General features: G+C 37.4%; 1 protein-coding gene across 3 annotated transcripts in view; it reads right to left on the bottom strand.

Moving 5' to 3' along the window:
• The window catches only part of LOC306885135 (G protein pathway suppressor 2-like), a 52,476-nt gene that overhangs the window by 34,846 nt on the left and 2,765 nt on the right, over positions 1-14,865 (bottom strand). The window contains exons 1-8 of one of the 3 annotated variants that reach the window (XM_079441485.1): positions 12,134-12,304; positions 11,802-11,958; positions 11,599-11,716; positions 8,104-8,213; positions 4,025-4,137; positions 3,766-3,845; positions 3,181-3,260; positions 1,683-1,857 (exon numbers count right to left, since the gene is read on the bottom strand). In XM_079441485.1, the coding sequence (XP_079297611.1) occupies positions 1,683-1,857; positions 3,181-3,260; positions 3,766-3,845; positions 4,025-4,137; positions 8,104-8,213; positions 11,599-11,692 (652 nt within the window). In that variant the 5' untranslated portion in view covers positions 11,693-11,716; positions 11,802-11,958; positions 12,134-12,304. Of the gene's footprint in view, positions 1-1,682; positions 1,858-3,180; positions 3,261-3,765; positions 3,846-4,024; positions 4,138-8,103; positions 8,214-11,598; positions 11,717-11,801; positions 11,959-12,133; positions 12,305-14,865 lie in introns of those variants that run through there. The other 2 variants (XM_079441486.1, XM_079441487.1) reach the window with 2 other exon arrangements.

Raw genomic sequence — 14,865 nt, 5'->3', positions numbered from 1 at the left:
CAAATTATACAATTAGATTAGATTAAAAACTGCTCATGTTGCATGTATGCAGCGTCTTTGTTTGGATCATGATTAAAATACAGTGGAGATTTATTTTATTTGTGTTATTTATTTTATTTGGAGCTTGTTTTAAAATTTCAATTTAGTTTTGTTATTTACATTACATTAACATTTTGTTATTTAACAGTGGCTTTTACTCAAAGCGACTTAAAATTAGGAAAATAGAAGCAATCAAAACCAACAAAAGAGCAATACTATACAAGTGCTATATTAGTATATTATTTTAGTGTTATATTTCAATTTCACAAAGAAACATGCTGCATTTTGTCCAAGCAATAATGAAAGGACACATTTAATTTATAATCTGTCTTAAATCTCATTTTGTAAAAAAAATTATAATAAAATAAAACGTGAATCGAATCGTGAGTTGAGTGAATCGTTACATCACTAGTTGATAGCAGACTAATTCAGTTAATACAGTTAATAACTAAGTTACGAGAGAGAGAGAGCGAGAGAGAGAGAGAGAGAGAGAGAGAAATTACTTCTGTGAGTCGTGCGTCTCTCAATAGTGTTCGGTAGCAATGTCTCTAGTTATAGTGAAACTTTAAGTTCATTTTCTTCACGAACAGCGCCGTTGATGTTACCTCACTTGTGAGAAGTTATGTAATTTTTAAGTTGTTAAACTATGTTACTGATAAAATCATCAGTGTAGCGCTAACAACATCAGCGCTTATGTTAATGTGTGTGCAAACTGTATGTGCTTCTGTGAGGGAGAGAGAGCGGGAGAGATAGAGTATGTGCTTTGCGTACATAATAAAAACATGGACACGATTTGTCATTTTTATTTACTATATTTATTTGCCCGTCGGGCAGGGCAGTGATACATTTTGGTAGCCCGACTGGAAAACACAATCGCCCCGGGACGTCGGGCTAATGATTTTGCGAGCCCTGTATGTAGATAACAGAGAACAATTAAAAATATTGTATCAATGCATTCTATGGCACCTTTAATAATAAACAATTTTGACTTTATAATCATTGTGAAATTGCTGTTTATTATGCTTTTGTCTGTCATTATTCAGACATTACAGTAGACATATTTTGGTTTACAAACTGCATTGTTTCATCAGTTAGTCACGTTAGCACTCGGCTAACGTATCCACCATTACTGTTTTGTTATGTGTTTACAGTTTAGCAGCTAAACTTTAGTTGTGGGCACGATTCGCTTGCATAAGTCTTAAACAAAATGTTTTATGTCATTATTTTAAGAACGGATTGGAGCACTATATTACTGTTTTATGTAGATTGTTTTATGTAAAGGTAGCGCTCGCTGCTCAAGTACTCCTCTCTGTACCAATCACAACAGGCTTGACCAGCTGACCAATCAGAGCAGAGTAGACTTATGGAAGGGAGGGATTTAGACACAGAACGAACTGTTTCGAAATCATTGATAAATTACTCTAATATTAAATGTATATTCTGAGAAAACTACAATGTTTTCTGACCTTAGATGCATTTAAACCTGTTGTCGGGGACTCAAACACAATATTAGGACACTTTAAAATACCATATGACCTGCTCTTTAAGCAATCAAATGTTTGAGGTAAAATAACCCTTGTATCATCTTATTACTACGGTTTACTAATGTAAAAAACATCTCAATGATAAAGTTTTGTCGTTACCTCTAATCTGGGTGGTGGCTGTAAAACTGATGGGCACAGAAACAGCAGGTCCATAAGAGGTGTGATGCTGGGCCTGAGTAACAGCAAATGGCTCATGGACTGCAGTGCTACTTGAGAACTGCCCATGCTCGGAGGAACTAGGAGGAAAACCTGGCTGGCTGGGGAAGTGATGGCCCTATACAAGACAACACTTTATGGATAAGAGCCAGATATGATATATGAAGTAGTTATTACAGCAAAAAAGGGGTCATATGATGCGATTTAATGTTTTCCTTTCTCTTTGGAGTATTACAAGCTGTTTGTACATACATAAGATTTGTAAATTTGCAAAGATTAAAGTCTCAAACCCAAAGAGACATTCTTTATAAAAGTTAAGACTATAAAATGGCTCATTTAAACACGCCCCCACATGTCTACGTCACGGTGTGGGAAGATTTGCATAACACCGCCCAAACGTATACGCAATGAAAGAAGGTGTAACTTTTATTCTCGCTGTAGTATTGTTGCCGCCGCCATGTCATGGAGATGCTGTGAGTTTCATTGTGAAAGTACTTTGTTTGGGCTTCCGAATGAGTACACAACTAGAAATCAGTGGTTAAGTTATATTTACAACACTGTTCCAGAACAGTACAATGCAAATATCCGAGTGTGTGCAGTGCATTTTAGAGGACTATTTCCTGAACCTGAAGAGAGCAGCCTACAATGTGAACGGTATGAATGGCTGTGAACACTATAAGTGGGGCAATTCCAACGTTGCAAGGACAGTCTGGTGCTTCTGACTCACAGCCTGTAAGTATATTTCAATATGTAAAGAATTTGCTACTGACTATTCAAACGCGAGTTTTGAGCAGTGTAGAGAGTGTTGTTTGGAGTTTGTACAAACACAAATGGTGTTAGACATGGTCTTACGTTTATACAGCGCAACACGTAAATAGACTATACGAGTCAATCAATTATGCCCTCACTGAATGCAACAAATGCCTCGTTTATATTGGGTTTTATTGTTTTAGTCTCATCGCACTGGGATACGGCATCACAACATGGTAAGGGGTGTAACATTTCCGTCACACGCTTGAGATATTCGGCCAATCACAACGCACTGGATAGCTGGCAAATCAGAGCACACCTCGCTTCTCAGAATGATGAGCTTTGTAAAAATCAACGCGTTTCAGAAAGGCGGAGCATAGAGGAGCAACAATAATGTACAGTATGTGGAAAATAATGTGTTTCTTGAACCGCGTAAACCCATTGCATTACACCAAATACACAAAATAATGTTCTTTTTAGCAACATCATATGACCCCTTTAAATAATTGTAGCTGGAACACCTCACTGAATATGACAACACAGATCTTACAAAGACAAAAAATATTTTGGTAACAGAAATTGAAGCTTCTCTACATAAAACGTAACTCAGTTCCATTTTTTTTGGCATTACTGCTGTTAAAATCAATACACAGTGTAACATGTTACATGTGCTCGAGATTTATTTACTTACAGGCATCAGAGGTGTTTGAAACAGCTGTTTACTGCGCTCCCCTAATAGAGCACCAGCTCTATTGTGACTCATTGGACTGCCTTAAACACACAAAAACAGCATTCTAAACATTGCATAACAGTATGGTCTAATCAAAAGAACAAAACTGTGTTTCGTTGTACTTATATCTATATGTGGGGAAGTCGTGGCCTAATGGTTAGAGAGTCGGACTCGTAATCGAAAGGTTGCGAGTTCGAGCCCCCGGCCGGCAGGAATTGTAGGTGGGGGGAGGGAATGTCCAGCGCTCTCTCCACCCTCAATACCACGACTGAGGTGCCCTTGAGCAAGGCACCGAACCCCCAATTGCTCCCCGGGCGCTGCAGCATGGCTGCCCACTGCTCCGGGTGTGTGTTCACGGTGTGTGTGTGTGTGTGTGTGTGTGGATTTGTTCACTACTCACTGCTGTGTGTGTGCACTTGGATGGGTTAAACGCAGAGCACCAATTTCGAGTATGGGTCACCATACTTGACAATACGTCACGACTTTACTTTTTTACTTTACTATGATTCAAGGTCATTATGGTTTTGCAAACTTCTAAAATGTCACCTTGTATGCTGAGTAGATGCTGTCCTGAGTGCAGAGGTAAGCTGGGCTGGTAACTGGCTGAGGGCAGTGTTGTAATATCACTAAAAATAAAAGAATATTCATATAAACTTGATAGATACAAAGAACAATGTACGAAAATTATATTATTGGAGCACAATAATTAAGCACACTGTCAAATATCAAGTGAATAATTGAGATCACAACAAAAGAACATTGAAATTTGCATTTTTCAGGGAGTTTTTTTCTTAATTTTACTTACCATTGCTCCTTTCTTCGACGCTTTTCCTCCTCATGAAGCACTTTTTTAAGCTGTAAGAAGAGCTGATGTTTCTCCTCTTGCAAAACCTGCAATTTTTCCCCCATTTTTTGAACCTAGTAAACAATTAAAAGCTTAATAAAAACATAAGGCAATGAGTAAATGCATGGTGACATGTCAAACTTTAGTGGTTCTGGAGTTTTTTGTTTTGTTTGTTTCTCATTTAAAGTGGTCGTGAAAGGGAGAATTAAGATGTTCTTGATATTTACACATAAAAGGTTACTCTACAATAAAATCCTACTGCAAGTTTCAAAACTTAAAATTTGGCAGTTTAAAAAATGAATTATTATTTTCTATCATCTTGAAATTCACGGATTTGAAATCCAGATAATTGTTACACCATGATTTTTTTCGACACACACCTTAACATTATCGTATGTAATTGAGGTGTTCTGAACAACTCATGTCTGTACATCAATCTCAAGAGTGATACTGCTGTTGGATAAAGATGATAACAAAAGTTCAGACCAAAAGACGAGTCCAACATCAAACTCAGACATTGTTCTGTCAGTGGATGTAAAGAAACATCCTAAAGATCCTAGCATTAAAAAAATATATGGCTGAGGTTTTTTTTTTATGACATGCCTGAGTATCTGAAAGATAAAGTTCTCATTTGTTTTTCACATTTCACAACAAAATGTTTTGAAAATTATTCTAAACGCAGTTTATTTTCAGAATATCTTCTATTGAAATATAATAATGTTGCCACTAAGCATGAAAAATGCAACCAAATAAATGTTAAACTGTTGGCAAATTAATGGAAAGAGTGTAATTAAAAAAAAATCCTAATTAGACTGCAGCATTTTTTGTAGTACAAGTAATAACAGTACTTAAAAATATATCAAAAATTAAGTACGCAAAAACAAGTACCATGCTGAATCAGACTGTTGCAATCGTGGTTACATTTAGGGATGGGCATTTTTGGCAATTTCTTATTTCGATCATCAATATGTTTCAAAAACGAGTACTTGGGGGAGGAGCATGTGCGGGGGGGCGGTGGCATGGCTGTAATGGCAATAATGAAAATATCTGAAGACTGTTATTAAAATTAATGTTAAAAATAAAAAATGACATGAAAACCTGTCTATGAAATCACAAACACATAATTAGAACACCGTTACATTATGATTATGATGCAGCAATGTTATTAAAAAAGAAGCATTTAAAAAGGAATAGCTGCCTGAGATGAAGCTGAAGAGTGACTTTATGCCAATAAACTGAAGCCCGTTCTATAACACATCCTATGATATTAATCATATAATTTAGATACATAACATAGACGTAACATTACAACTTGTGTCTGCACAAAAGTATGCAGAGAGAGTGAGTGAGCTCCCGCTGTGATGCACTTTTTATAACAGCACGCTGAAACACGGGCAAGGAAAGCAGACAGAATTTACTATAGATAAAGTTCTTATTATAAAGCTATGTTTATGGCAGATTTGTGTTATATTTTCATCTACATCAGTGCTTCCCAAACCTGTCCTGGAGGACCCCCTGGCCCGCACATTTTGCATGTCTACTAACGAGTTGATGAGTGGAATCAGGTGTGTTAGATAAGGGAGACATACAAAAGATGCAGGGCAGGGGGGCCTCCAGGACAGGTTTGGGAAGCACTGATCTACATCATCGAGTGATTCCTGAAATCGCTTTCAGAGCCGTACAAATTACGAAAACAATTTTAACTGAAGTATGCCTACTGCTGAACAAATATGACGAAAATAAGCACTGCTGCATTATTATAACATCAGTATTTTTAAAAAAGAAATCTAAAAGCAATATGACCGTCTCAAATAACTCAATATAGTACATTGCATTTGAACATGAAACTAAACACTAGTAATATGTTTAGTTAATATAGCGCACGGTCTCCAGGAGAACGCATGAGCGCTGAATAGTATAAACACAGGTAAGAAATAAAAAGAAATGCAATTTATAAACTTGTTTGAACCACTGCTTGTCATGCCAAATCGCTCACGGCAGGAACGTCATTAACTTTAGAACGGTTTATGAGATCTGCCTTTTTAGAGACCCCCGATCAAACATCCCAAAGCGATTATCGGCCGATAGTGATCGGTAGCCGATCAGTCGGAGCACGCCATTCGAAGTCATGCTTCTCTCTTTTCTCATCTATACTTTGGACCGCATACTGTGGCAAGAAAACAGATCAAAGCTCAGGGTGCGACCCAAAGTGCTGCTATAACCAATCAGAAAAAAAAAATGTTTTAAACCCACACGATCATCGTTTTCACTGTCACCGCCGAGTACTCTATCACTGTTGCACATCCCTAGTTACATTGTTTCAATTTTGTCTGCCTCAGCCTCAAACATATGGCTATATCACAGTGTTTGACATCTCGAGTATCAAAACACACAAGACGACAGAGAGGGTGTGAATACAGTGTGTTGAAGTTAATCAATAGTGGGCGTTTACTTCTCTTTCTGTAAGAAGTCGCAGCCCTTATTTTTAATGGAGTAAAAATGCTGAAACTTATTTGTTTGTTTTTACATACATTAGATTTTTTAGTACTAAGAATTTTGCAAATGTTATAAACTAACCTTGAGAAACATAATCTGAAACTGCAATTCATAACCCAGGGCTCGACAGTGCGAGCATTTCACTCGCATTTGCGACTAAAAATAGATGTGTGCGAACTGGAAAATGTATTTAGGAGCACAAGTGCGAATACAAAACAGCCTAACTTATACAGTAGCCTATAACAAACGTATTAATTTATTCTGTTTATTTATGCAAAAATTGCGATGCAGCCTCATAAGATTACTTTAGAACTTTAAAAAGGCAACGGTTTAATTTAAATGAGCACAGATGAGAAGAAAAGCGGAGCGAGTTAAAGTGAAGACGCGCTGAATGACGCACATTCGCCACTAGAGGGCGCTGCCGCTGCCGTTACCCCGGTAACCCAGTAAACAAATCAGCTGCGCTACTTTCCTAAAATTGTGTAAATAATGTTTCACACTCAGTCATTTAGATATTTATATTCGCTTTAGTCTTCACAATAGCATCAAATAATTCTTACTTAAAGACTTAATGAGCTATTTATTTTCAAACATTTTTTCTAACCTAAAACATGGCCCATCCACTAATCTATAATAGAGAACAGTGGGCCTATCTATATATCAACGACTGATTCGTTATTATTGTTCAGTAACACAAGTTCCATTAGTTAACATGAAAAAAACAATGACTGCATTTATTAATAATGCTATCTTAATTTCAACTTTTAATAATACATTATAAAATCAAAAGTTGTCTTAATATAATTCAATGGAGCTAACATTAACTAACATAGTTGTATTTTTTATTAATCAACATTAATAAAGAATATTAACTACTGCAACAATTAGTTATTGCACATTTTTAGTTAATGTTAACCTGCTTTAACTAATGTTAACAAACGGGACCTTACTTACCTATTGTTCTTTCGTTCATTTGAACAATCTTTTGCACTCTAATCTTGAAACACTTGTTTACTTTATATTTTTATGTATTTTTTATAAAAGTCTTTTAGTAAATTATCTTTAATAAAGTTATTTAACCTGTTAGGAGGACAACACTTTTTTTCACTTAGAAATTATATATTGTGATTTAAAAACAAAAACATATACCGTGACAAAAGCTTTAACGATTATTGTGAAAATTTTATACCGACACAGTTTAATAGGATTATAACTAATTAAATAATTAGCCTATTAAATAGTGTCTGAAGTAAAATTATTTAAAAACCTTGTGTACTTTCTGTATTCTGATAAATTAAATAATTGTGCTTGTAAATGTCTCTTTGTATCCCCTTATTAAGCTAAAACACCTCATTTGAAAAATTTGCATTGCGCCCCTAAATGTTTTTAATGCGCTCCTAAATTTTTTGACTTAGGAGCACATGTGCTCCTTGGGGAAAAGGTAAGCGTCAAGCCCTGTAACCCCATTAAAGCAACTAAAATGAACTTCTTTAGTATAATGGGTCCATTGCATAATCCTGAGGAGCTAATGTAGTTGTAGACACCTGTTCTTTAGTTTCTTCCAAAGACATTCGTTCCTCCATTTCTTTAGTTCGTTTCCTTTCCTCCTCTTCTTTCAATTTTTGTTCCATCATCTTATCCACTTCTTCCTCTTCTACAGTATGACAGAGTGAACACACACACACACACACATTTTATATACATACATACATACATATATATATATATACACACACACACACACAGACACACACACACGAAGAGTTCATTTGCAAAAACCGATAACTCAATTTTCTTTTCAGAAATCACGTTGTTTTATTGCGCATTCCAAGTGATATCAATCAAACTGCAGTTGGGTTGTTTTGATTAAGTAATAATAACTTAAACAAATACAGGTAATTTGCCAAATTAAAGTTCACCGAAAGTATGTTTTGTTTTTTCTGTTTTGTTTTGCTTTTACATATTAAAAGTTTGTTTAGTAGCAAAAACTCCAACACTCGTTTTTTGGCAAAAGCAAATAACTCCACATTTCATGTTTTAGAAAAAAAAACTCACAGCAGCAAAAAAATAGCTAGTCAACTGTTGGAATCCTCCTCACACAATGGACAGATAACCTGGAATGTGTATTTGTTGGACATTATCTCAATGGAACTCTGTACTTCTCGTATACATGGATCTAACGTGAAAACTGTAAATTCATGGCATTCAGCTTTTAATGTTGTGTCTTCTTTTCTAAAATCTTTGTAAAAATTATGTTATTGTAATTTGTTTAGCTATAAATAATAATTAATGTGTTTATTATTATTATTTATTTTATGTTATTTATTTATTTGTTTTCTAAGTCTACCAAGGGGTGGGATAGGTTGGGGTGGGTTTGACATTTATACAGTTGCTTTTTGTTTTGTACTACTGTTCCAAAAAATAAAACTCAATAAACAGTTGTAAAAAACAAAAAAACAAAAAAAAAACACTCGTTTAATCTTTGTAATCCTCATATGACAATGTAAATACCTGACGAACGTTGTTGTGATCATAAACTGTATGATGTGATTACACACACTCCACGGAGCTTTTCCCTCACCTTTGTAACGCGCTACTTTTGCAGGGCTCCGTGAAAACCTTTCAGCTTTTATTTTCCTTTTACGCCCTGAAGAAGATATCATAGGTTCATAAAAAAATTTATTGAAATTATCCATCCTCGATCGCTTTTAGTCAGCTTTGACAAAACTCCTCTCAGATAGCACGTCACCTGACCTGAATAAAGCGCGCTGATTCGCTAAAATGGACTTATCTGCTTCTGTTCAAAAACAACAAGGGCAACTGTCGGCTTCTGCAGTAAAACGTGAACTCGCGATGCCTTGAAAGTGGACAATACCGGCTTTTTTGACAAAACGTGTTAAGGATTCAGATCGCGCTATATATGGAGAATAATGCACGGCAATCCGCTTTTTTTTTTTAAAGTGGCGTTTATAGGTTTTTGCAAATGAGCTCTTCACATACAGTGTATATATATATATATATATATATATATATATATACAGGGCTCGCAAAATTGGTAGCCCGACGTCCCGGGGCTATTGTGTTTTCCAGTGGTTGCGGTGCGTTCAACACGAGAGACAACGCAAACGCAGTGACATGTGAAATAAAACGTCCTCATGTATTAAAGAAGAGTGGCTTGATTAAGTGCTGGAAATAGCGGAGGATGGGCAAAGAACGGTAACAAAACTCTGAAACATGTGCAGTCACACACAAGAGTATTGTACAAACTGTACTTCATCATGATGTTTAGACGGCTATAGAAGAATTCATATGTTCACGGTTTTTTATATTTAAATTACAGATCTCAGCTTAAGTTTTGCTTCAGTTTCTATTCTATTCTATTCTATCAGTTTAAATAGTTTGTTTTGATAATATATTATGTTAGGGCTATATTATAAACCTGATAAATAATTGACCTTGTTTTTGAGTCTTTTGCTCATCAAGGCTGTATTCATTTAAAAAAATACAGAAAAAAAACAGTGAGATGCAATTTCTAATATTGGTTTCCTATTTTAATACCTATACTATAAAATAGCATTTATTCCTGTGATCAAAGCTGAATTTTCAGCATCATTACTCCAGTCTTCAGTGTCACATGATCCTTCAGAAATCATTCTAATATGCTGATTTATTATCAGTGTTGAAACTGTTGTGCTGCTTCATATTTTTTTGGAACCTGTGTTACTTTTTTCTTTGATTCTTTGATTAATAAAAAGTTTAAAAGAACAGCATTTATTCGAAATAGAAATATTTTCTAACAATAGAAGCCTTTACCATCAATTTTATCCATTTAACACATCCTTGCTGAATAAAGTTTATTTAACTTTCTTTAAACTTTTTTAAAGTATCTTTAAAAAAATAAATAAATACATTTCTGAACCCAAACTTTTGAATAGTTTATATTGTAACACAAAATCTCAATTTTGACTAAACACTGTTTTTTTTTTACTTTTTATTTTTTTTAAATATCACAGGTTCCAAAAAATACAATATAAAAAATAAAATAAAATAAAAAAAAGCAGTACAACTGTTTCCAACATTGATTAAAAATCAGCATATTAAAATGACTTCTTAAGAATCATGTGACTCTGAAAATACTGCTTTGCTTCACAGGAATTAATACAATTTTAAAGTCTATTAAAATAGAAAACATTTATTTTAAATTGCAATAATATTTCACAATATTATTTTGTGAAATAATATTCAGTATTTTTTATCAAATAGATACAGCCTTGATGAGCACTTTTGAACTGCAGTGTATTGTACAGAAAAAATGTTTTCTCAGGTAACCTAACATGTACATCATTTAGTTACATCAAGGGTTAAATCAAATATAAATAGCACATTAAAGTTAAAAGTTACACACTTTTTTGTGTGCATGCTGTACAGGTCTGGTATAAAGAATGCTTTTGCTCAGATGCCTGAAATGTCCGCCCAATAGAGAAAAGTTTTGCTCAGCAAGAAAACAAATTAGAGGGAACATTGCTCCCACGGGTCCTTAAACTTGATACAATTAAATTGAAGAGTTTTTAAGGCCTAATACCATTTAACGTATTTAAAACTGTCTAAGAAATAATTTTTTCAAATTGCCTTAAATAGATTTTTAAGAATTCTGCAGATACCTTGTAAATAGTAAAATAAAACTCTTTCCTTAATATCCGTTGATATTTTTGTATTGAAAATGTTTTTGATTGACATTTATGGTCTTTATTTTATTTGGGCTAGTTAAATTAATTTTTCGGGCTACCAAAATCTGAAGAGTACCTGTCTGAAGGGCTACCAGGGATTTAGAAATTGTGCGAGCCCTGATATATATATATATATATATATATATATATATATATATATATATATATATATATATATATAACCATCTTTATAAACACTCCAAACATAATTATGATTCAAATGAATTTGTTGCCATGTATACAAATTAGGACCAGTCTTCTATGTGATATACATAGATACTCATTTTCCGAAGAGGGTAAACACATGTGTACCTTGTCTTTTCCTCTCTCTCTCTTTCATGATATGCTTATGCAGGGCTCTGGCCATCGCATTGGACAGCTTTGGTCTCTCCAGTAGAGCAGGCATCGTAACAGGCAGTGGAGGAGCCAGCTGAAGACACAATATGGCTTATTATGTCTTCATCGAAGTCTTTGACATAAATCCAACTTGTTTCTCTTCATAATAATAAACTTACGTTCGTATTGATGCAGGTTCTCTGCAATGATTTTCTTTGTATTCTTCAGAAGTCTCTCAGAACTTAAAGATAAATATTCGTCTTTCTCTTTTTCCTTCTTCTTCTTATAGCTTTACGGCGGTTGGCATCTAGCGTATTGATGCATTACTGCCACCTTCTGCTCCGGATCAGAGAATAGGTTTACTGACCAATCACCCGTCCTCCCTCCTTCTCCACGCACACATATGCACAAGCACATAGCTAACCCCCCAGGGGGGTATTCCAGAAAGCAGGGTTAATTTACCATATGCTAAACCCTGAACTCTAGGTTGATTAACCCAAACCTTGCTTACTCGAGGTATGCTGGTTCCATAAACGCGTCCGGGAGTAAGTTCAGTCAACCCAGAGCATGTTCACGGTTAACACTCAAGACATTATCAACAGAGAGAAGAATCGACGAGTCACCATGGAAACGGATGCCAAGAAAATGCGCGCCATGCTGGTATTTTCTTCTTTTGTTCAATGGACATTTACATTTTTAGTGGCTATCGCCACCTAATGGTTGTGCAATCATTTGTCATATTAATTTTTTTCGTTTTATCTTTTAATCACTGAGAATAACTATATTGTTTGTTTGATGCTAAATTATATAATATCACGTGTATTTTTATTATAGAAATATATATAATGCAGATCCATGACAATAAAATATAACTATATTAGAATAAAATAAACATTACTTTGTTATAATAGTTTTATAATCAATATATAACTACTGTATATGACAATAGAATAAATATAATAACATTAAAATAATATATGACCTTGTATAGTACTTTTACAAATGGCGGCGCGCACAATCGCAGCGGCTTCTCTCTCTCCCGACAGAACGGTGTTTTCGCGTTTTTTGTCTTGTAAGTCGCAATGTTTTTGCACATCTTCGTCTCGTCTACCTGTCTGTAAGCGCGCATACAGTCGTGCGTTTCTGCTCGATGTCGGCAGAATCACATTTTTTGAGTTAAACTCAGCACACGCCGAAGAGCTGCGGGACCTCGGTCTGTTCCGAAAGCCTACTCCATCACCGACCCCCACTACTGCATCTCGCCCACAGCGGAGGCGCTACAAGCGACGAAGCAGCGTGAGAGGAAGCAGAAGAGGGGTAAGCACGGAGGTATCCGAGCTAGGCTAGCGGCCAACCCACACAAGCCAGCTATCCCCACCATTGTACTGGCGAACGTACGCTCTTTGGACAATAAACTGGACTACATCCGACTACTCCGCTCCACTCAGAGGACTGTAAGAGACTGTTGTGTTTTTGTGTTTACGGAAACATGACTTAACAACAGCGTACCGGACTGCGCCATGCAGCTCGACCAGCTAACATGCTATCGAGCTGACAGAGCTCTCGTCGAGGGAGGTAAGATCCGCGGCGGCGGGCTTTGTGTTTACATCAATGATGCATGGTGTCGCGACGCTGTTGTGGTCTGCAAACACTGCTCACCCCTGGTGGAGTTTATGATTATTAAGTGCCGGCCGTTCTATCTACCGAGGGAATATTCAGCCATACTGCTAGTTGCTGTATACATCCCTCCCAGCTCCAACAACAACATCAGGAGTGAGGCGCTAAATGAACTGTACCAGCACACCAGTGAGCAGCAGACAGCCCACCCAGATGCTTTTCTCATCTTGGCCGGGGATTTCAACCACGCAGACTTAAAGAGTGTGTTCCCAAAAATACATCAACACATAGACTTTCCAACAAGGGGAAAATATACCCTGGACTTTGTTTACACCACCCAGAGAGGAGCTTACAAGGCCCTCCCCCGCCCCCACCTCGGAGCCTCAGACCACATCACTGTCATGCTAATGCCTGCATATAGACCGCTCGTCAAAGTCATCAAACCAATACACAAACAGATTCAAGTGTGGCCGGAAGGGTCGTCAGAGGCACTTCAGGACTGTTTTGACACCACTGACTGGAATATGTTTAAACAGGCTGCCACATACAACAACACTACAGACCTCCAAGAGTACTCGGAGACTGTCACTGCCTACATCTCCAAGTGCATTGATGATGTAACAGTCACAAAGTCCATCACTGTCCGGGCCAACCAGAAGCCGTGGATGACAGGGGAAGTCTACAGACTGCTGAAGGCTCGGAACGCTGCCTTTAGAGCTGGAGATGAGGAGGGCCTGAAGACAGCTAGGGCCAACCTATCCCGCGGCATCAGAGAGGCCAAGAGACAGTACTCCAGGAGGATAGCCCATCGTTTAGGCGACAGCAGAGACACGCGGAGCCTGTGGCAGGGGATACAGACCATTACAGATTACAAGCCCCCACCACAGACCTGTGACAGCACCATCCCCCTGCTGAATGAGCTGAATGCCTTCTTTGCTCGCTTTGAGGCACAAAACAGCACCACTGCACAGAAGACGCCACCTCCTCCCGGCGACCAGGTGATGTCCCCGGACAGCGTGAGGAGGTCCCTCAGCAGGATCAATGCACGCAAAGCTCCGGGTCCTGACAACATTCCTGGGCGTGTACTGAGAGACTGTGCAGTGGAACTCACTGATGTCTTCACAGACATCTTCAACATCTCGCTAAATTAGGCCATTGTCCCCACATGCTTCAAAGCTACCACCATCATTCCAGTCCCGAAGAAGTCATCTCCATCCTGTTTCAATGACTACCGTCCAATAGCACTCACTCCTATTCTCATGAAGTGCTTTGAACGGCTAGTCATGCACCACATCAAGTCTGCCCCCCCGACTCACTTGACCCCTTCCAGTTTGCATATAGGTCCAACCGCTCGACCGATGATGCCATCGCCACTGCCCTCCACCCAGCCCTCACACATCTGGACAAAAAAGACTCATATGTCAGGATGCTGTTCATAGACTTCAGTTCAGCATTCAACACAATCATCCCTCAACAGCTCACACACAAACTGGTCCAGCTGGGGCTCAACACCTCTCTGTGCAACTGGCTGTTGGACTTCCTGACCGGGAGACCTCAAGCAGTACGGGTTGGCAGTAACACATCCAGCACCATCACACTGAACACTGGGGCCCCCCAAGGATGTGT

The sequence above is a fragment of the Barbus barbus genome, assembly GCF_936440315.1.
Source record: "Barbus barbus genome assembly, chromosome: 2".
Lineage (NCBI taxonomy): Eukaryota > Metazoa > Chordata > Actinopteri > Cypriniformes > Cyprinidae > Barbus > Barbus barbus.
Note: the sequence above shows the minus strand (reverse complement) of the source record. Positions and strands in the feature narration are given on the sequence as shown.